Source organism: Nanorana parkeri, unplaced genomic scaffold, assembly GCF_000935625.1.
Source record: "Nanorana parkeri isolate BGI_ZX_2015 unplaced genomic scaffold, ASM93562v1 scaffold626, whole genome shotgun sequence".
NCBI lineage: Eukaryota > Metazoa > Chordata > Amphibia > Anura > Dicroglossidae > Nanorana > Nanorana parkeri.
In genome coordinates, this window is record NW_017306894.1 from 467296 (window position 1) to 490139 (window position 22844).

Here is a 22844-nt window from a genome sequence, read left to right on the forward strand (position 1 = left end):
ACATGTGCTCCGAGATGGAGACTCTCATAGGTTAGAGTTAGGACGGCACTACATAGAGGTGCCTTGGCGCGGCAGTGCGGCTTTCACATATTCTGCAGAAGACGTGCATCTAAAACCTTTGATTTTAACCTCAGAGGTTAGACGGTTTTTTTTTGCATGCTGGCTGGCGTGTGCTGGGAACCTTTTTGCTGTAGCCCCACTTTAAGGCTGGGTTCACACCTAGGCGTATCGAATATGCGCGTTTGTCGCACGGTTAACGGTAAAATCCGTGTGACAAACGCGCGTTTCCAAGGGCTACTTGGCTGTATCCCAATGGAAACGCCCGACAAAAACACCCCAAAGAAGCTCCTGTACTTCTTTGGCGTAGGACATTTTGTAGCGCGTTCCTACGCGCTCTAAAACGCCCAGGTGTGAACCATACCCATAGGAAATAATGGGATTTCGGTGTTTGAGCGTTTTGCAGAGCGTTCGAACGCGCTACGAAACGCCCAGGTGTGAACCGGGCCTAAGGGTATGGTTTGTCTTTTTTTTTTATTTCCCGTTCTTTAAGATGGCCGCATGCGTTACAATATGAGGACACAATCTCTTTTAGTAGCTATGCACTTTGAAGACCTACCTAAAATCCAATTCATTCTAAAACCTTTAACCCCACAGTTAATGGCAAGTGTAAAACAATTTACACAATCAGATAGCAAGGTGTGTTCCCTGTGTTCCCTGATCATCATTTGTCGCCATCATATCAAACATTTTTGATTTTGAGTTTAGATACACTTTAAAATACCTAGACTTCATGTGCTGCATTGATCATAGCTGGGATATGGTGGGTATATACACATGAGAAAATGAAGCATCTACATCCTATGTGGTTCAGGTATAAAACTATGAGAGGTGAAGATGGCTTTTGTCTATATAAGAGGTCTTTGGAAAGGTAAAACACATTCACACAGAAAGCAGAATTCATTCTATAGCAGAAGTTATACAGACGGTGCCGCCACTTACCTCGTGTTCCTCCACGCAGTTGACATGGGTGTAATCGATGATGCACCGCCCTAGCCACTCGTCAGGCCTGGCGCTCAGGATATCGTTGCGGCAGCTCTCGAGGTGGGGCTGCACCTTCTTCAGAAGACTTCGAGACAGCAAATAACCAAATCCGCCATAGCAGTATCGACCCTCGGTGTCACCTCCGATGAACTCCTCCGGCCTACCCATGTACAGATCAGCGTCTATGCTAAGGTGAGCGGTCAGCCGGGAGATCCTGTGTGCCTCGGTGTACGTGTCATCCTGTACCAGGTAGAACCAATCAAACTCCTGAACATAGTGATCCAGAAGATGCTTCACAGTTTGGTACATGTTCCAGATGGGCCGATCATCCCCATGGGTCACCACGGTCATTCCATGAGGCAGCTTCCGGCCTCGCATACCTGTGAAGTACACCAGCTTCTCCAGCCTGTGGCCGAGTGTCCGATTCACGGCAACTGCCAGGGTGTTCAGGGTGGTCTTGGATGTCAGGACCCCAACAAACAGCTGTTCCCTAATTCCAAGTTCTGTGCTTATATAACGAGATCTGCAAAGAGAAAAAAGGAAATATAGCATAAGGATTAAAAGGTAACCAAAAGCCTAAAAATGAGAGAGCAAGTCAATTTCAAGCAACTCAACAGATACAAGAAATGTAAGGACCAAAGTCTTGGGTTTCAAAAACATAAAAAAGACTACTCAGAAGGGGACTACAAAAGATAAAACATATCACGGGTCAGTATAACGTTTCATCGGTTTGTGTTAGGTCTACACAGGAGAGGGGACATCAAGTCTATACAGAGGATAGAGATGCACCGATACCGGTTATTTTTTTTTCCTGTACTCACGGATACCAATACCGGAAGTCCCATTAAGGAAGCCAGGCGGCGTGTAATTACTTGCCACCCGGCTTCCCGATTAGCAGGGAAGCCGTCTATATGCTCCCTCGTCACCGAGGGAGCATGAAGCCGGGTTTCTGACCACTCAGGAAGCTGGGGGGCAGGTAATAACTCAGCCATCCAGCTCCTTGATTGGCCGGCTTCCCGACCAATCAGGAAGCAAGCGGCAAGTCATGACACGCTGCCCGGCTTCCTTACTGGCCGGGAAGCATGTAATGACTCGCTGCCCGGCTTCCTTACTGGCCGGGAAGCATGTAATGACTCACTGCCCGGCTTCTTGATACCGGAAGTTCGGGTATTGGGCTAGGCATTGGAGCATTACGGTGCATCCCTATGGACAAAGGGGGCACCAACCCTGACTAAGGAAGAGATGGTTTTATTACCCAACTCATGTAGGAGGTCCATTATAGAAGAGCCCAACTAAACATATCATGATAAGGAACTTGATGGACTCGATGTTTCCTTACAAGTAAATGGTATCCAGATCTATAATGCATAGCATGGAAATGTTTGGGTCCATGGAATGATCTACCATTCTTGGGATTGGGAAATGTCCCAAATAACCAGGACCATCAAGCCTCAACTCTTTGACAAAGTTACTTTTAGCAATAACATGATAATATTTACGGACGAGCATAAATAAGATGAGCAGGCAAGGAGTCAAGGCCGCTACGAGCACACGAGACACAAAATGGAGGGTTTGGCTCAGTCAAGAAAGTGTTTTTGGTTAGTAACTGGATTTGGTAATTATTTAGACCGTCATACAGGAGCCTTTAGTTGTGCTTTAAACCTTTTAGACACGTGACTGGCACTAGTGGGATAGTGCAGCAGCATTTTCTCCAAAAGGGGAAGTATTTTGATCCTTTACTTATCACCATTTATCCATTCCAGAAAGACATAGTTGAGGACAGCAATGAGTACAATTCTGCTTCATCTAGGAGATACACCAAAACCATCATAATTCGGAGAAGTCGAAGCTTAAAAAAAAAAAGTGAGCCCCTGTGTTTCTGCCTTCCAATCTTTGCAGCACGTTCACCGAAATACATGCAAGGCAATTCAATGGAAATGTTGCAAAATCAAATGATCCCTTCCTTTCTGTTCACTAATCCAGGAGGATGGCACTAATGCCAGTCTTCTGAGTGTACCAAGATGCTTGGCAAAGCTCCCTGGTCATTGTTAATTCAGTAGAATAATGAGCTTGTTAAATATGGCATTTCCCCTTTCCAAATGCCAGTGAGCCATCACATCCGATGGCATTTTCTGCCAGCCAAGAGACACAAGCTGCAATCCGGGAGGCTTTGATAACAAAATGCCATTACCCATACATCACCCTCTCCGCTGTTGGCAGAAGACTGAGGGGATTTGATGCTTAAACTACATTTCAAAGTTAAATGCAATGTTGTATACCAACAGCCCGGGCCTGCAACTTCTAGATGGTGGCTACCCCCTAACACTACACAAGTGGAAGCAGACGGTGAGAAAGCCGCTTATTCCAGGGGATGCTGCGAGTATTACAGACCAGATTAAAAGAGCTTCCTCAAGTCCAGCTGTTAATCAGAGAAGCTAATTATGTAAAGTGCATCAAGAGTGAAGAAAAAGGCAACTTCCTTCGACAAGCAGAGCTCGCTCGGCAGCATTCGTAAAATGTACGTAAACCCCAAAATTGATTTCTAGTATCTTTAGCATCGTGCCTCCCCGTATAAAAGTTTTGTTAAGCAAATATTCTGAATCTGTTGCAATGTTTCTTACCTGGTGATCCTGCCAATAACAGTACTTCCTGATGGTGGACAATATTAAACCACCGCCTTGCAATTGGCAACAGTGTTTTCAGCTTGCGGTGTGTGCTCAGATGGCCCTTGGCCTGCTTATTGGGTCTGCACATGGCTTCTGTATCCTAGATGGGCAGCCCAATGGCCAAAAGGTCACCCTTGGGCTGCTTAAAGAGTCTGCACATGACTTCTGTAAAGCGGATGGGTAGCCCAATGGCCAACAGATGGCCCTTGGGCTGCTTATTGGATCTGCACAAGGCTTCAGTAAACTAGATGGGCAGCCCAATGGCCAAAAGGTCACCCTTGGGCTGTTTATGGAGTCTAAACATGGGTTCTGTAAAGCGGATGGGAAGCCGAATGGCCAACAGATGGGCTTTGGACTGCTTACCGGGTCTGCACATGACTTCTGTAAACATAATGGACAGCCCAACAGCCGTTTGGGCTGCTTATTGTGTCTGCATATGGCTTCTGTAAACATGATGGGCAGCCCAATGGCAAACTGATGGCTCATGAGGGGGTTATTGTGTCTGTAACATGGCTTCGGTAAACATGATGAGCGGCCCAATGGCCAACTTGAGTGTGCATGGCAGTCTAACAATGCTGCTGCAAATTCAGGAGCAGTGGCTTAGTATGGTCAGCCTGCAACAGTAAGTACCGTTACTGGCAGGATCTCAAGTTAAAAAAAAAAACAACAAAAAAAAAAAACTTTGGAAGAGATTCTAAAAGATGACCTGCTTAGCAAAACTGTCTACAGTGAGACACGAGCACTCCAAACATACTAAAACAAAATGTAGGGTTTATAGACATATTAAATCATCCACTTCTGGATATACCGGCTGAATCTCAAGTATTTTCAAGTGACCAGAGATCTCCTTCAGAACTTGGAAGGGACACTAGTGACGTAGAGGCCGGAGGGTTGGGGGCCGGAGGGGTTTATCATTCTGTACTCTAAAGCTAAACCTTTTGTTTTAGATTTTCAGTAGACGTACCAAACTTCTGCAGCTGGTATGGCAAGCTTGACGTCAGCACAGGTACCCATTAAGCTGGAAGGCCTGAAACGTCTATCAAAATCAGGACCAAGCCCCAACAATAACAGTTTGTGTGTTTTGTTACATTCCTTTTATCACTTCCCAAGGCCGTCTCTGACATCTGCGTTCTGTCTTAAGTTCGCTGTCAATAGTGCCTTTCAGTTGGAGAAGCAGCCAAGCTGCAGAACGTACTCCGGAGACCGGGAGGGGAATGGACAGGCGTCCGCCATAAGGCAGAGCTGACCACCCCTCCCCTTCCCCAGTAGAACAATCACCTGCTTGTAGAGGACCTCAAGTTAACCTTAACCCCGTGTCGTTAAAAATAGATGCAGAGCACATACCCATCGAGAGTCATAGATGCCCATTATTTACATTATACCATCCAAAATGTGCAAGATCCCCGTTCCAAGACCTGGGAGCTGTATTGTATGACGCCTAAGGTAGAACCTCAAGTTTAACAAATATGTGGATACTCGGTTTCGCCTACGCAACCTTTTAAAACCATTAATGCGCGTGCTCGTAGGTCCTCTAGCTGCCATTGCCGAGTCCTCATTCTGTTCAGCTCCGGGCACTGTAACTTGTCATTTAATAAGTGGCACAGTCAAAGTTATTAATAGGATGAAACAAAGTGCTCCAGGGCTGCACACAAAAAGGTCACATCTGACAAAATGATAGTCATTGTTTCCATGATATTAGGTCCAAACAGATCAAAACAAATACGTCATTTGCACTGCGTGCAGAAAGAAATAGCGGACAGGGCCGAGCAAGGTTCCTTTTGTTTAAATGGAAACAGTCTTTTCTACAATATCCTAAATATAAGTCAGTGTGAAATCAGTGTAGCGAATCTTATTAAAGTGACATTAAAGTCTAAATCCCCCCCAGTGTTAATGTCAGCACTTACCTAAGGGCCCCGTTCACATTGAGCGATTTATCGCGCGGTAATTACCGCGATATCGCGGCTATTTACTGCGCGATATAATGCAAGGCAATGGGGCAAAGGGTCCTGCTGTCGCGGGTTGTGCGTCGCTACAGCAGGACCCTTTTTGGAACGGATTTTGCCGCGATTCCATTCTTTGCAATGCAAGCATTTGCGCGATGTCGCGCAAAAATGCAAATCGCACAACAAACGTGCGATTTGCAAATCGCACAGTGTGAATGGGGCCTTAAATGAGGTCTCTCAATCCGATCTTTCATCTGTCCCTCCAGCGGTGCGGCGGGTCTCCGATCCAGCGCCAACTCCTCTGTCCTTGCTGGCACTCCCGATCCCACGGTGTCTGCATGCGGGTGCACGCGTCCATAGACTTACCTTGCGTCTCTGCTAGTCTCCCGGCCGAAAATCTGAACTGCGCATGTGCCCGCCCTATGATGCTTTGCGGCAGCTTGATCAGTTTCCAATTCTCAGGCGGGAGCGCGCAGCGATAACACGGTAAGTGTAAACCGCTGTTAAAGCGTTTTTTTTTAGCTTTTTGCCTATATCTACTGCTTGCTAGCCTCATACATATGCAAAAAAACACAGAGGGTTTAGAACCTACAGCTAATTATTATAGTTATGTATTTTGTGGGGAGTGTTACATCGCATCAGGATTTTAGGAGGTTTTAATAGTTGGAATTTTGTGTTTTGTACCGTCTGGGCCTCAGTTGGAAAGCTTCACCTTAAAAAGGAGAACTATGGAGGTGAGCGATTTCCACTATCCTCAGAGCCAACCTGTGACAATGAAACTGGTCACAGGTTGGCTCAACAGATCAGGAAGTGAGCGAACACATAGCGTCGCTCGCTCACTTCTCGATCATCTCCCTGCAGAGAGCCGTGACCGTCAGTCACGGCTCCCTGCAGGGATTCCCCCCTCCCCGATCCTCCAGCGCTGACTGGGAGGTACGGATTGGAGGAGGGGGTGGGTACAGCTGGTTCTGCCTCTAGATAGGCAGAGCCAGCTGTCACTCACGCAGTTGGGCGGATCTCAACAATAAGGTGGGGATCCGTCCCGGCTGCGGCAGTCTCAGTATATCGCGAGCAGTAGCTTGCAATATACTGAGCTTTGGGTCAAGAGAGGACGCTAGTATATATGTCTTCCCGTGACCCATAAGGGAACTATGGGAAAAACACTTACCCCATAGATCTCCTTTAATACCCTCATCACCTGGACAGTAAGTGAGAAAATCTGCGCTGTCTCCGAAAACCAGAAGTGCTGGTGTGCGCTAAAAAAAAAAAAAAAAAAAAAAAGGATGGCACGCATGTACAACCGCATTGCACCGCGGTGTGCCCATAGAACCTTATTGAAATGTCTCAAATCCTAACAAAAAAACAAACACACACACACACACACACGATGCAGCTCAATGGAGCACATCCGCACAGTCCGAGCACACCAGCAGATTTGTGGTTTAGGATGGCTGCTGGTGTTGTGAACGAGCCCTAAGGGGAAATCTTCCAATGTGGACACCTATCCTGCTAAGAGAACCTTTTCCTTAATTTGGAAAAAGATTTCCCCTCTTACTTCCTGTTGTGTCAGCAGGACATGTCAATAAAAAAAAAAAGTTACAGGGGGTTTTAAAGCTGAAAATCCTTGAACAAAAACTCTCGATTTAAATATATTTCTTGATGGGCACAGAGGATATAAATCCACTTTATGTGCACTAAATGCCTTTACAAAGCCAGATATTACAACATAAATGTAGCAGTGACATCACTGTGCTGTGCATAGCCTGCGCAGAGAGAGAAGAGCTGTGGGAGGAGCAGGCACCACCCACTACAGGAAACTACAAGAGGGGGCGGAGACAAGACCAGTCACCCTGCACAAGGGGAGAGAGCAGCAGTGAGCGGTCTTTATTACAGGAGGGGGCGGAGACAAGACCAGTCATAATGCATAAGGAGAGAGCAGCAGTGAGCGGTCTTTATTATAGGAGGGGGCGGAGACAAGGCCAGTCATAATGCACAAGGAGAGAGCAGCAGTGAGTGGTCTTTATTATAGGAGGGGGCGGAGACAAGGCCAGTCATAATGCACGAGGAGAGAGAGCAGCAGTTGATTATTCCAGACCTGTACACGCAGAGACGCCTACAGAATAAACCAGACACGGAATCTTCTAATAAAATAAAACTCGGATAATCCCTGTCGATATCGAAGGTTAAACGCGGATTTTATATAAAGATAACGCCGGAGAACGAGGCGCTGCAGCAATAAATGAGATTTTTATGAAGTACGGGAAGTTGGGGCAAGTGATGTCCGGGGATTTTATGGAGAGATAAATGTCAGGGGGAGATTTATAACATGATGGAAGGTCTGAAGTGCCGCCTCATAGAGACGGTAAAATAAAAATGTATTTCAGCATCGCCCCCGGGATCGTTAATCAACAACCACCAACCATTTACTCGTCTGTATTCCGCTTCTCTTATCACAACTCTTGAAGAACTCTGGGCAAAATGTCTCTTTCCCCTTACAGTGGGGCTACCACTGTACTGTAGGGGGGAGGGGGAAGTGGGGTAAGAGCTCGTTTTGATCTACGTGCAAAAAAAATAAGTTATACCGAACCTCAGAGCTGGCTGGCTGTTACATTCTGCACAAGCTGTGGGGAGAAGCTGCAAATCTATCTATGAGGGATGCACAGATACCGTTTTTTCAGTATCTAGAACCGATATTTTGCTTTTGGTACTAGTCAATACCGAGTACCGATACGTCCGCTGGCATGGGGTCAGCTTCCTGGGCAATCTGATTGCCAGAGAAGCTGGCTCCATGTTATCTGGCCGGGAATGATTGGCTGGGAAGCTGGCTTCCCGGCCAGGCACAATAAGCATCAGGCCAAATCAGGAAGCTGGGCGGTGAGTAACGACCCGCCTCCCAGCATCCTGACTGGCCGGGAAGCCAGCTCCATCCTGATTGGCAGAATAGCCGGCTCAATGCTGTTTGGCTTGGAGGCTGCCTTTCCAGCCAATAAGGAAGCTGGGAGGCAGGTCATCATTTGCCTGTTCGGCCAGCTACATGCCGATTGGCCGGGAAGCCAGCTTCCTGGCTAATCAGGATGCCAGGAGGTGGGTCATTACTCGCCGCGCATCTTCCTGATCACATGGCAAGCTGGCTCTATGTTCCCCCATGGCACTGCTGGTCAGAGGAAATCTTCTGATCGGCAGTTCCGGTATCAAGGAAGGTATCGGAGCATTTGGACGAGTACTCGCCCAAATACTCACTATCGGCACCAATACTAGTAATCGGTATCAGCGCATCCCTGCTATGCATCGCTGGTCTTGTTTTTTGTTTTGTTTTTAGCACCCCTAGTTGTGCTTTAAGCCTTCCAACCTGCACGGCCACAGACCTCCTTCAGGAAGATACTATCACTGAGCCCTGAACAAAGTGGCGCTGTCTCTTTATAGGCAGACCCATGTACTGTATCGATATATGACGGGACGCCATTACGGAATATTGCCCTTTTCCATCTGGGGGGGGGCAGCTTCTGAAGACGTCAATGATTATAATATGATTTACTGTGCATCCTCCTGTCTGTTCTACAAGCTGAACATAAGACGGTATGTGCCGGCTGCGTCTTACCTGGAGGGCCCGGGGCAGACTAACAATAAGCCATCAACAAAGATCAAAAGACGGCAATTTCACCCCGGGGCTCCTCTGAGCGTCGACTGTATAGAAGATGATCATTATGGAGAGGAGGAAGAAAAAAAAAAAAATCTTGCAGCTCTTATTTTCATACACACCGAGGTAACAGAAGCCAATGATGTGCGGAGAGCAGCTCTGTGAATCATATATTCATCTCCACTTGACATTTCTAGCCTGCTCCTATTGATCTGAACCATCTTGAACTTCCTGCATGCAGTGACACATGCTCACTATGCCCTGTGAGTAGGCACGGCGGTGTCACCCATTTCACAGAGCCTGCTGCCTGCACTGCAGAGCGTAGCCCAGTGATGACATCACCAAGTATAAAATAAAGGGTGCAATGTTGTCATCTGTCCCGGTGAATGAGAGAAAAATGTCACCACCACAAGAAACCTAACCCTTCCCCACTTTATACAACACTTAATGCTGAAGTTTATTCCATTTTCATGGGGCCTTATTTTAGTGCCAGAGATGTGCATCGCAATGCAATGCAGGCTGGTAGGAGGAGCCGGTGGGGTGCTATACATAGCTTCCTGAAAACATGACAGCACCCTGCCTCAGTACTCCACTCAAAAGCCCCGATTCGAATCCTTCCACAAATATTTGTCTGCACCTACACGGCTTTATTCCAATAAATGCTCCTTGTGTATGCTGTAGAAAGCCATCTCATTGATTATAAATATAAATCACTTTAGTTTTCATTGTGGCAAATGTCTGGGTGTTTGTAGGTTTTCACTACTCCATTGTATGCAGAGCTGGACTAATATGTACACAGGGAAGGGATGGATTTTACTGCCAGGTCATTGTGGTGCTGGTGGCGGGTTTTTGGGAGTAAAGTAAATTGAACTTTTAACATTCAAATCAAAACTCGATCCATTGTATTCAAAATGATCACAATCCGTAACAGCAATACAAAGCCGGGTCTGCAGAATGGGGCCGACTGGGTTTGGCTGCAACAACCTTGGCCCTAAAAAAAGAACAAAAAAGACTGAATCCTCCATTTTTTTTTTCTTTGACATTTTTCTATTTTGTAATTTGAATAACTTTATTGAAAAAAAAAATTGTCATACGCAGGTGCTGCTGCTTCCTGCATTGCAAAGCTACACTGTGGGTGTGCTTCTCTCGCAATGTAAAAGCAATGCACTTTGTGTGGCCGCGATCTCCACCACAGATGCCGGAGTAACTGGAAATGTGAAAATCATGACAAAATGACTTTGAAGTGAAGCTGTAACCAGGATAGATACAGGTAATTTATAGAACACGCAGTTCTAAATCAAGCCAGCCACCGCTGACCTTTGTAGCTGCAGGCACGGTGGAGAAATTCATCCTCAAAGTGCAAAGTTCTGACAACCTCCAAGTCCTTTTTCTCAGCAGCTCAGCTCCCAGCAGTGACACAGCAGCCTGCTAACACCTAATGTAAAAACACACAGTAGGAGCTCTGGGAGAGCCGAGCTGGTAAGAGAACAATCTGTAGGACATCTGTGCTTCTGATGAATTGCTTCACATTTCTTGTACCTACAAAGGTCAGTGAGGTCTCATCTTGAAGCTCATTAACCGATTGAGATTTACGATGGCTGATATAGATTAATTGCTTTTCTGAAAGATCATTAACCGATTGTTAAAACATGTAAAATGATGAATTGCTCCACAGTGCCTGTACCTACAGAGGTCAGTAAAGACTGGTCTTAAAGCTCCACAATGGCTTTAAATATAGGAAATGATTTGAATGTCTAAAACTTGGCCATAGGTTTCACTTTAAGGTAAAACATGAAAATACACAAAGCACTCTCTCTCTCTTTCTTTAATGGCCATATAAACACGAGATGTCCATTCAGGAAATGATCATACGTCTGATGGGAGATGTGATTGGCTGGGTTTGATTCTCCGAAATAATCACCTATACATATTTTAAGGTTTGAGGCAAGTCAAAGATTCCAACCACAGCATCTCCAGGTCTTTCCTGGCGTGCTTTCCAGAGACAACGGCATGCTTTCCTCCTGCACACAGCTAATGGCATGTGTTCATGGAACAGCATGCTTTCTGCATTATTAGTCCACCACCTTGCCTGGCCTCACTACAAGCCTACCTACACGATGGGCGGTCCCCTTGGTCAATAATGGGGCCCGGTAGGAAACTCAGAACCTGCGAGCCATTTAGAGAAGAAAGGATGCCGCTGCTTGGAGGAACAGGAAAGAAGAACTGAACTAGTAAGCAAACAGCTTCCAGCATCACTACTGCTGGTCCACCAGCTTACCAGGCCTCGCTACAAGCCTACCTCCATGATGGGTGGTCCCCTTGGTCAATAATGGGGCCTGGTAGGAGACTTAGAACCAGCGTGCCATTTAAAGAAGAGGACGCCGCTGCTTGAGGCACAGGAAAGAAGAACTGAAGCAATAAGCAGCCTCCAGGTTCACTACTTTTGGTCCACCACCTTACCAGGCCTCACTAAAAGCCAACCTCCATGATGGGTGGTCCTCTTAGTCAATAATGGGGTATGGTAGTAGACCCAGAACCAGCGAGCCATTTAGAGAAGAAAAGTATGCTGCTGCTTGGGGCACAGGAAAAAAGAACCGGACTAATAAGCAAAACAGCAAACAGCTTCCCGCATCACCACCATTGGTCCACCACCTTACCGGGCCTCACTACAAGCCCATCTCTATGATGGATGGTCCCCTTGGTCAATAATGGGGCATGGTAGGCAATTCAGAAGCAGCGAGCCATTTGAAGAAGAGGACACCGTTGCTTGAGGCACAGGAAAGAAGACCTGCACTAATAAGCAAACAGCTTCCAGTATCACCACCACTTTACCAGGCCTCACTACAAGCCTACCTCCATGATGGGTGGTCCCCTTGGTCAATAATGGGGCCTGGTAGGAGACTTGGAACCAGCATCCCATTTAGAGAAATATGCCGCTGCTTGAGGCACAGGAAAGAAGAACTAAACTAATAAGCAAACAGCCAACAGCTTCCAGCATCACTACTATTGGTCCACCAACTTACCAGGCCTCACTACAAGCCTACCTATATGATGGGTGGTCCCCTTGGTCAATAATGGGGCCTGGTAGAAGACCCAGAGCCAGTGAGCCATTTAAAGAAGAGGATGCCGCAGCTTGAGGCACAGCCAAAGAGAACTGAACTAATGAGCAAACAAAGTGTATCTAATGCCTAAAGCAAAGTTTTAATATATTGCAGCTTCCCAATCCTTATATGTGGTGGCTGCATTAGCTTTCTTTTCTTTCCTTGAGACTGCCAAGATAAAACATACCATTGCACACACGCACACAGTACATACCGGTAGAAAGGACTTTAGAAATCACTAAATCAGTATTTGTGGTCAGTACTGCCCAGCATGTGCTGCTCAGCGAAAGAACATTTAACCAGCAATCATCTAATATTTGTGTGATTATCAACACTCCTTGGCTGCCTGAACAAGCGAGCTGGCAGGATTTGTACCCTTTAGCTACGGGGTGCTCTAATACCGAAGACGGGGCCATCGCTAGGTTAATCCTAGAGGTGAAAGGAAGAAAAAATAAAATAAAAATGCGCCACAGGAAATGGCAGGCACTCTGTCAAACAGAAAAAGGTCCTCAAAGAAAGCTGGTGAGTAGCCGTGCCCTCACGTCCTCGGCAAAATGCCGGTTATACAAATGGAATTGTGACGAGGGCTGAGAGGTGCTTATTAACTGACCGGCTAAGTGGCGGCTTCTTGGCGGCGGGCGGGAAGAGCGAGCGGCTCCCCTTGTCACAAGGATGAGCTCTTCATGTCCGCTCTGCACAATTCCTCCTCCGAGAGAGAGAGGCAACGTTATCACATAATTATTACTGAACCCTCTTCTAGACACGGGCTTCCAGGAGGTCCTCGGAAACCGGCCACGTTCTCCGAAAGGGAAAGGCGCCTCTAGAATGGGATATTTATATCGTCCGCTGAATAAAGAAAGGACAGAAATAAACATTTCCTAAATACAGACTTAGAAATTGTAATTTAAAGGATGAGTCAACCCAACTTCCAGTTTGGGGTGGGTGACATGAAGCAGAACGGCACGTTTTCTTCTAAGATTTCCTAGGAAGGAGACCACACTGGAGGTCACAATACAAAAAGGGCTGTCATTTGGATTTAAAAAAAAAAAAACGACAAGAAACTCAGGAGTTCAATCTTAAAAATACATTCAAGTCCCTCAACTATTAACAACAATGTATCTTATTTGTGTATCACTCGGCTGTCGATCCTCAAATCATCTCTGAATTGGTGCTGACACTGTCCTTCCTTCTGCTCCCCATGGTCCCTGTGGGTGTTGTAAAGTACTTACCACTCCAAGCTCGCACGTAGTTCAACAAATTTGTATTGAGATTGTAGTCCAGGAGGGAGCTTGGAGCGACACACATACACACACGCGACACACAGAGAGAGAAGGTGGTGGATCTAAGGCTGGCCGTACTCGAAGACTGTTGGATGATTCCTGTAAATTGGCTGAGATTCTAACAACTATGTGGCTCTGCCAGGTCAACAAAAATTGATTACTGAATCTGTTTGTTGTAGGAGCCGGGTCAAAGATTTTCAGCCAAACAGTGACTGCAGCCAATTGTCCATCAATGCCGTTTAGTGCGGATGGAGGAACCAAAAAACAAACCCCTATTAGTGTATGGCCGGCTTGCCCCGGTCTGTGTGAATAGCCGAGAGCACCGTGTCTCTTCTGGTTCTAGGTAACGCAGAGAGACGTTATTAATTAAAGAATAATAAAAAGTGATTTAGTGATTTGTACCCAGACAGACTTCAACCTTCCTGCAAGGAACCCCCCGTAGTGCAAAGAACCCCCATAGTGCCTCATTACCCAGAAAACCAGCAGTGGAGACGGTTCCTGGAATTACCTTGCACAGCGCTGTGCAGATGTTCTCACTTACACGTGAACCCCAGACTAGCAGCTTGTCCATCGTGAACAGTGAATTGGGAAAGCATCTGCTAATGAGTCAGTCCTCAGAGGGCTTCCGATGATTAATTGCACGTGTCGGGAAGCCTCAAACATATGAAATACAAGTCTGGGTATTAACAGAAGACGATGAAAGATGCTGCACAAATCAAAGGCGAAGAGGAAGTTGTAAAACTTCTCCGATACACTACCTGCGAACTACAACTTCAAACAGGGCTACTCTGAAAGTGAAAGAGAGGAGGTGCTGCCCATAGCACCGTAGGCATTTCCTAGTGGTGGTAATGCCATGCTAAAAGAAGCATTGACCCCAGCTTCACACCAGGCAGGAGCATCAGCCCCCAAAGTGGAGATGCCCCTGGCCCAGCTTTACACCAAGCAGGGGCATTTACCCCCAAGTGGAGATGCCCCTGGCCCAGCTTTAAACCAAGCAGGGGCATTAGCCTGCAAGTGAAGATGCCCCTGGTCCAGCTTTACGCCGGGCATCAGCCCCCAAGTGAAGATGCCGCTGGCCCAGCTTTACGCCAGGCAGGGGCATCAGCCCCCAAGTGGAGATGCCCCTGACCCGGCTTTACATGGAGCAGGGGCATCATCCCCCAAGTGGAGATGCCCCGGGTGTATTCAACAGGGTAAAGAAACGTGTAGAAGTTGCTTGCAGCCAATCAGAAATAATCTTTCAGAATGCAAAAACTGAAGCCAGTGGATCATACATCACCACTGCCCTTTGCACGGTCACTGAACACTTCTGTACATGTCAATGCAACGTGACCAGATCGACCGCCACCTCCTGCTATGCCTCCGGCGCACAGATTGACAGCTGGGCCCCTAGCATTGCACACACAGGAGTCTTCAACAGGAAGTAATTAAACCTAACGAGCACCATCTTCATCCTGGGCTCAGGACTCCAGTAAAGAGGCCCCCAGTGACAGGAAAACAGAGTCCGCATTTACTGAGCTCTATAGAGAGGTCACTCTGCAGCCACCACTGTAAATCTCAGGGGCACGTGCCTGCCGCGTAGGAGTGAAACGCGGGACCCCCTGTATGCTCTGTTACAAGGAAATGCTTCATTCCCAAATGGCTTCCTGAAGTGCTGGACAAATAAATATGTCAGAGGCTCCGAAAGGGAGAGTGACAAAGAGCTACAGGAAGCCGGGGCGGATGTATCGGACACAAAAAGCGTTAACAGAAGGGGACGGCGGTTATTGCAGCGTTTATCTACTCAACGCAACATGATTTCGGGATTTCATTAAAGTATCTGAACCCAACGACAAAAATGTAAAATATTGCAGATTACCGATATGGTAATCCCCCGGGAGCTCCTCCGTACGGCCGTACACGCAGAGCACAGCTAAACGCGCCGGCTGATTCTCGTGTTAATGAGGCCTTACCCTCCCTTAGCCATCCTGCAGAATTGGTCACCTACAGGTGTACCAGGTATAGGTAGGTCTTTGCTCTAGGTCAGAGTTAAGAAACCTTGGCACTCCAGCTGTGCTGAAAGTACAAATCCCATCATGTCCCTGCCTCAGGGAGTTATGTCTGTGGCTGTCAAGTGTCTTGCAAGGCCTCATGAGACTCGTAGTTCCACCACAGCTGGCACGCCGAGGTTGCCTACCCCTGCTTTAGGTGGTCGAATGGAACATCAGGCGAATGAAGGCAAGGGAGGGCAGCTAAAGACGTTGTCCGGCTGTGAACAGATTCCCTGTGAAACAATCTACAAGCAATTTGTTCCACAGTAACACAAAGCAGAGGCGCATCGCTTTTTTTTTTCCCTCCACAAGGAAAAGTATTCAGCGCGATATTAATGACATCTTTATTTACAGCGCGCAGACAAATGGAAGACACTTTTAATAGCGGCTGTGATTTCAGGCCGCGTTGAAATGATTTCAGATCTCCTGCCAGAGATCTGTCACACAGATCGGGAGACGGACCGCTGCTCATTCATAAATCACCCGGCAGCTCATATGGGAAACTATGCAGAAGGAAATGTGTTTACACTTTGTTACAACTACAATGTACACTGGAGGAAACCCGCGCTTCGTTTTTTACACAGCTGCTCTGCGGGCGTCCATGCAAGCTGTGAATGTTGTGTAGCTCTCGGAGAAATCAGTCGAGTCCAGAAGTTTAATCTCCAAGAGAAGCAAATCTAGTCCTCATACATGACTCTGAGTCCTGTATATTCTTACTGAATCTTGGTGAGCTTTGTGTATTTCTTCCAGATCTGTGCAGTAATCCAATGTGAGACTTGGAGCTTCCTGTAATAAAGACCACTCACTGCAACTTGTCCCCACAGATAGCAATGGGGCCATATATTGGTGGCAAGGCTGGCCATACTGATGGAACCTACTCTGCTCCAAATTCATCCAGTGTGTGGCACTGTCAGTCCCCCCGTTTGGCAAATGCCAATTTTTGTTGAAGGAGCCCGTCTAATACTCCATCTATGTTGGATGGATGGAAGAATCTGTCAGACTTCTTTAGTTCAGCCTGTAGGCTGAATGAAGGAAATCTATTAGTGTATGGCCAGCCTAACAGGAGTCCCCATTGGCATATTTCCCCTCGCCTCTTGTTCTTGTGACTACTGTAAAATTGCAAACTTCCTGTTGATTTCTATGCAGGTGACAACAGCTACCAGGAAAGAAATGTATTCCCCCCAATGGGGACACATAAAATCCTAACTACACTAATGACGCTCCTAAAGTGAAGCACGTTGAGATGCCCGCAGGAAAGTTGCTTAATCCTCAGATCACGTTCCAAGCCCCCAGGGAACACTCCTGTACCCAGACACAGGCAATACGGAGACCTTGACTTCTACTCCAGCTCAAAGCCAAGGCGACTGGTGATCACTTAATGATCCTCAATTGTTATCCGCTTCAAAGCCATTAAAGGGGAAGTGCGTATTTAATGTATTTTCCGTTTCTAATCCCACCACATGTGACAAATTACTTGCAGCTTTCTCACAGGATTCGTTATAAGAGATCTTATCCTTCAACAAGGAGACGTGGACAGACCAGCGTCCTAATGTCAGGAGATTCCATCTGGGCATTATTATGAGGAATTATCCTCGAAGCCGTTCAACAGATGGACAAATGGAGTCTACAGGACTCTATGATCCGAGTAGTCCCCGCTGCCTTATTAAAACACATTAGGCTAATATATCAAAGCATCCTTGAGTTATGTTCCTTCAAAAGTTATGAAACCTTTCCTCAATTAGTGCAATTACACTTGCCCCATACTAGCTAAAAATCAGGCTTGCAGCCGTGCGTCTCCGTGCCATGTGTAATTCATCTGTATTTAGCAATCTTCCTAGTGTTCCCCTTTAAAAGTGGAATGTCTACTTCAGGGGTCGGCAACCTCGGCACCCCAGCTGTGACAAAGCTAAAGACGTCCCATGAGGGATTGCAAGACACTGACAGCCCCAGGCATGACTCCCAGGGGCAGAAACACAATGGGATTTGTAGTTTTAACACAGCTGCGGTGCCAAAGTTACCTACCCCTGATCTACTTTCTTTCGAAGCCCCACTTGGCGACAAAAGGAAATATGCAAATGATTATTTTCTCTCTGAAACGGTCTACCAGTTATCTGTACTCAACTGAATTTTCATATTACTATGACTTCCCATGAGACAGCAGCGACCAATACAAGCAGAAGACGAAAATAAAAATGTAAAAGGATTTAGAGTCTAAATCTCGCATTGGCAGGACCTCTACTGGAATCACATGACAATTCAGCACCGACGGCCATATAATAAGGTCTCATGTAGGACACACTCCTTTTTTTGAAACGCACATTAAATGCAGGCCATAAACTTCCCATTTACTTTAATGTAGTATCAATGACAGCTCAGAGGCTGCGTTTCATCTGCCTTGTGTTTCTTCGGACGCAGTATGCCCTATTGAAGTGTGTTTGAACTGCAGATCAAATACAGATTGTTCTCACCATGCGCTGGAGCTTTGCATTTGAACACAAAATTTTAGTAGCGATGAGTTCATCTGGAAAAAGCTGCATTTGAGATAAGCTCTTGTGTACAGGAGCCCCACCTAAACAGGGTGAGTGACCCAAAAGCCAACTGCCCTTTATAAAACAATAAACCCCAATGCGTGGCCAATAGGACTTAGATAGCGAATGCAAACTACATCTACAGCAAACAACCAGACAGCAATTTCTTAAGTGTTCTTTAGAATATCTGCCCTCAGAATACTTTGATGTTTCCTTCAGAGAACTTCAGAATGAGAAGAAACTCTGAAGACAATTATGGGTCATTACTGAATTGCTGTTTTCATAAGCCTGCTCCTCCCAATTACAGATGAAATATGAATTCCTAATACTTACTGTCTCTGAACAAGACAATATCAACCAGGATTCCATCCCAACAGAGATCCACCAACAGCTCAAAATCTTTCTATTGAAATAGAAACTATGACCAAAGTGATCAAGGGAGCCCAATGCCAACATTTCGGATCGAAACTATGACCAAACTGATCAAGGGAACCCAATGCCAACATTTCGGATCGAAACTATGACCAAACTGATCAAGGGAGCCCAATGCCAACAATTTGGATCAAAACTATGACCAAACTGATCAAGGGAACCCAATGGCAACATTTCGGATCGAAACTATGACCAAACTGATCAAGGGAGCCCAATGCCAACAATTTGGATCAAAACTATGACCAAACTGATCAAGGGAGCCCAAGACCAACAATTTGGATAGGAACTATGGCCAAACTGTTCAAGAAAACCCAATGCCAACAATTTCGATAGGGTACAGTGTGGTCAAAGTTTCCAACGCAAACAATTTCAATAGAAACGATGACCAAACTGATCTAAGTAACCTACTGCCAACAATTTCGATAGGTTGTCTTGATGAGTTTGGTCATAGTTTCTATTGATATTTTTTCACAAACAAAATAAAAAATTATCAATTTGGTCAAAGTTTCTAACGCAGACAATTTTGATAGAAACCATGACTAGACTGACCAAGGGAACCTATCGTAATTGTTGGTGTTAGACACTCTACAAAAGTGATCAAGAAAACCTAACGCCAACAATATTGATAGAAACCATGACCAAACTGATCAAATTTGCTTTTGTTTAGGGCTTCAACTAAATGATTATTTTCATAAATCGATTAGTTGGATGACTCAATTATTCGGATAAAAAAAAAAATACCATCCTTAAATTAAAATAAAATACACAGATGCAGTGTTACAAACAAAGCTTACTTCAGAATAAAACTGCATGCCCAATTTTTTTGCACTGCACTGGAACGCACGGCATTGCAGTACCATGCGATCACATTGTGGGTGGGAGGAGCGTTTGGGGTGCCATTGAAATGAATGGCACTGCAACGCACCACCCGCAACAGAATTATTAAAATTGTTTTAATAATTGTACTGTAAGCACATGAATAGTTTCAGCCAGGGAATGACAGCTGCCAGTGGCAAGATTCCGCAGACGGCAGCTGAATGTAAATACAGCAGGTAGAGAGCGGGTGCAATAGCCAACCTGCTATTGGCCATTTCAAATTGCAATAGCAAGTTGGCTATTGCACCCACTCACTACTTGCTGTGCCCTCCTCCCAGCATGGAGGAGAGAGCGAGGGGATCAAACCAACTAATCGATAATGAGAATAGTTGACAACTATTTTCCTAATCGATTAGTTGGTTGCAGCCCTACTTTTGATCATGAAAACTTCCAAACGCATCAAGGCAACCCAAAGTGTTGATGGTCACATTGACCAAACTGATCTAGGAAACCTACAACCAATCTTTTGGATAGGTGGAGTTGATCAGTTCCATCATGGTTTCTATCAAAACTGTGTTGGAAACTGACCAAATTGATCAAGGCAACCCAACCCGTCCAATTTCGATGGACAGCTCAACGTGCCCATTGCAACTGGACTGCATGCTTGCTACATTAGAGTATAGATTAGATGATATGTTACAGACCATGTCTATGGTGAACGCAGGTGTTGCCCACACCATTACCTTTCATTTGCACTAAACAAAGCGCAACAAAAAGTTAATGTTTAGCACAATAATGGCCGGAGGTTGTGCAGCTTCTGTTTTCACAATGGAGAGCAAGATGCATTCACTAATGGAGGCTGTCCACTTTGCACAATGCATGTTAGTAAGTAAGGTGAACTAGTGTACACTTGGATACCCAATTACGTGTTTGCAAATTAAAGGAGGACCTTACCCCCCACACTTATTTAAGCTCCAGCACTATAATCCATATAAATCTATCAAGTCACATGGCTTGTATTTTGGCCGAATCCTTTGAATTGACCAAGATTCAAGCCGTGGGTGGCACTCTCAGCCACACCTCATGGACTAAGGCTATGTTCACATTATGTCTGGACCAGAACTGCAATCACAGTGTGTTTTTGCCACATTCAGGTGTTTTTTTGGGGGGAAAGGGGGGGGGGGTTTAGCTTAAAATGGGCTTTCGGGTGCAGGCCAGTGTGTTTCCATGCGTTCCAGACGAGAAAATTAGACATGCGGTATTTTTCTGGCACGGACTGCTCTGGTGTGAACAGAGTCCAGAAATATCAGAGGGATAGATTGGGATGCATTTTGGGTCTAGAAACAATCTGGTCTGGAGATGATCTGATGTGAATGGGCCCTCAATGAGGAAAAAACTAAAACACGCATGTCAGGGCTGGACACACCCCATTTGCGGAGGCATCCGTGGTCGCTTGGCACCTAACCGATACTTGAGGGTAATATCCGGTCAGGTGTGCGATGGGTTTCTTTTGATTACTCCCCTGATGTATGGCCAGCTTTACAACTCAACCCCAGATCCCATTGTCCTGTCCACTCCATGAGCTACAATCCAGCGCAGCCATTTTTTTTTTTATTTTTTTTTTATACGTCAGCAGTGGCTGGCTTTTTTCTCCCAGTGCTTCTCAGAGCCGCCCCACTGATATAAGTCCACACAATAAGTCCACACAAGATCTCACGTGTGCACTTTGGATGCAGCAGCAGTCACCTACGCAGGTGTGAAACCTCTCAACGATTTCTAGCACCTATGGCCCTGCAGCCTTCTGGGGCATGCAACTTGTGTCGCAGGTGCACAAGGGCTATATGACCTTCACCTAGTGCGAGGAATTAGGAAGTATGAACATCCACATGCTGAACACCGATATTTATAAACTGGAAAACAAATGTTTTATAAGCTCTTTGGACGATGTTTGGAGGGGAAGAAAAGGAGCTTGAAATGGTCACTTTAAAGTCCTCGCTCAGACACGCTTCAAAAAACAAATATGGCGGCTGATCCACGTTTTTTACTGCCCACCTTAAAGTCAACATACCGTCCGCTCAGGCTCGTAGGCATGGTGCAAATTTTAAACAGCATGCCGCCTAAGGGAGGTGGTCCCGCTTTCCAAACGTCACAATCAAATGGGACTGAGCCGAAACCGCAGGGGCATGCGGTTGCAGTACAGTATTGCAAGTGAAAATGGCCGTTGGGTAAAAAAAGAAAGCCAATCAGGAAGCGGCAGTCTCAACACTGGGCAGCTATTACTCTACCGCCCTCTAAAAAGCATGGATCCACCGCGGTGGCAGGCCGTGGTTCCTGTCGTCCATCTGAACATACAAAGGATTTTTGCTGGAACACAATTGGTTGGTTGAAGTGAACAAAGCTTCACCTTATTCACCGAGCTCGGTGAACGTACATCTCCCCCTTTAGTAAAAATCAATGCCACTGTCCCTGAAGACCAAAACGCCATCCAAGCGCCGCAGCGCCCACGCTAATTGATCGCCATTCTCAACAGCACACCTCGGAAAGGAGTAATAACAAGGGACAGAGTTAGTCACCCCCCGGCCGTCACTCACAGTGTTATTAGAAGCAATTTAAACTTTCCCCAACAACAGAAAGTAACAAAGACTTTCAGGCGCAGAAGAATTTGAACTTTTACTGGGTCACCTTAAAGCACACGAACGCCCCGAGGGCGACCAAAGAAGAAAAAGAGAGTCCTACTCACCGGATGGGTTTCTTCTGAACCTTCTGGGGGTCTGGCGGAGTGTACGGAATGATCTTCGGCTCAAAGCTCTCGTTGTCCATGTTGGCGGGGACCGAGTTGGGCTTCCGGACCACGCTCACTCCACCCCTGGGGTCGGAGGCCGACTTGGGGCTGCCGGGTAAGCGGGGGCCGCTTCCGCAAGGCTCTTCCACCCATGTGACGCTTAGCAGGCTGAGCGTGAAGCCTAGGGAGATGCCGACCACCACGGGGCCCGCGGGCCGCAGCAAGGACAGAAGCATGGACAGTCTCATAGCCGCCAAGAGATTAGGAGGCTCCAACCAGCACCCGGGGCAAAAAAATGATTGCGTCCTGCCGGCTTTGCTTTTCTGCGGTCACTCCGCCAAACTCATCGCCACCTCGAGGAACGGAAAGAGAGATGGGGGGGAGGGGGTGAGTGAAGGAGAGGACCCGGAGGACGGGTATGAAGAATGTAGAAGGGGTGTAGAATCTAAAAGGGGTGCGTGTAGGGGGATTGGCGACAAGGATGAGGATGATGGGGTATAAAAAATTTAAAAAAAGAGATGAAGCAAAGGACAGTGGGAGTATATCAGAAGAGACCAGAGGAAGGGAAGAAAATGAAAGCTATAAGAG

The 22844-nt window shown here is 46.4% G+C and overlaps 1 protein-coding gene across 2 annotated transcripts in view; it reads right to left on the reverse strand.

Annotated features, from left to right (window-relative positions):
• CHPF (chondroitin polymerizing factor) overlaps positions 1 to 22540 on the reverse strand; it is a 35212-nt gene extending 12672 nt beyond the window's left edge. The window contains exons 1-3 of one of the 2 annotated variants that reach the window (XM_018563050.1): positions 22355 to 22540; positions 22215 to 22315; positions 1000 to 1564 (exon numbers count right to left, since the gene is read on the reverse strand). In XM_018563050.1, coding sequence (XP_018418552.1) covers positions 1000 to 1564; positions 22215 to 22315; positions 22355 to 22504 — 816 coding nt within the window. In that variant the 5' untranslated portion in view covers positions 22505 to 22540. Of the gene's footprint in view, positions 1 to 999; positions 1565 to 22214 lie in introns of both variants that reach the window. The other variant, XM_018563049.1, reaches the window with a different exon arrangement.
• Positions 22541 to 22844: the final 304 nt, after the last annotated feature.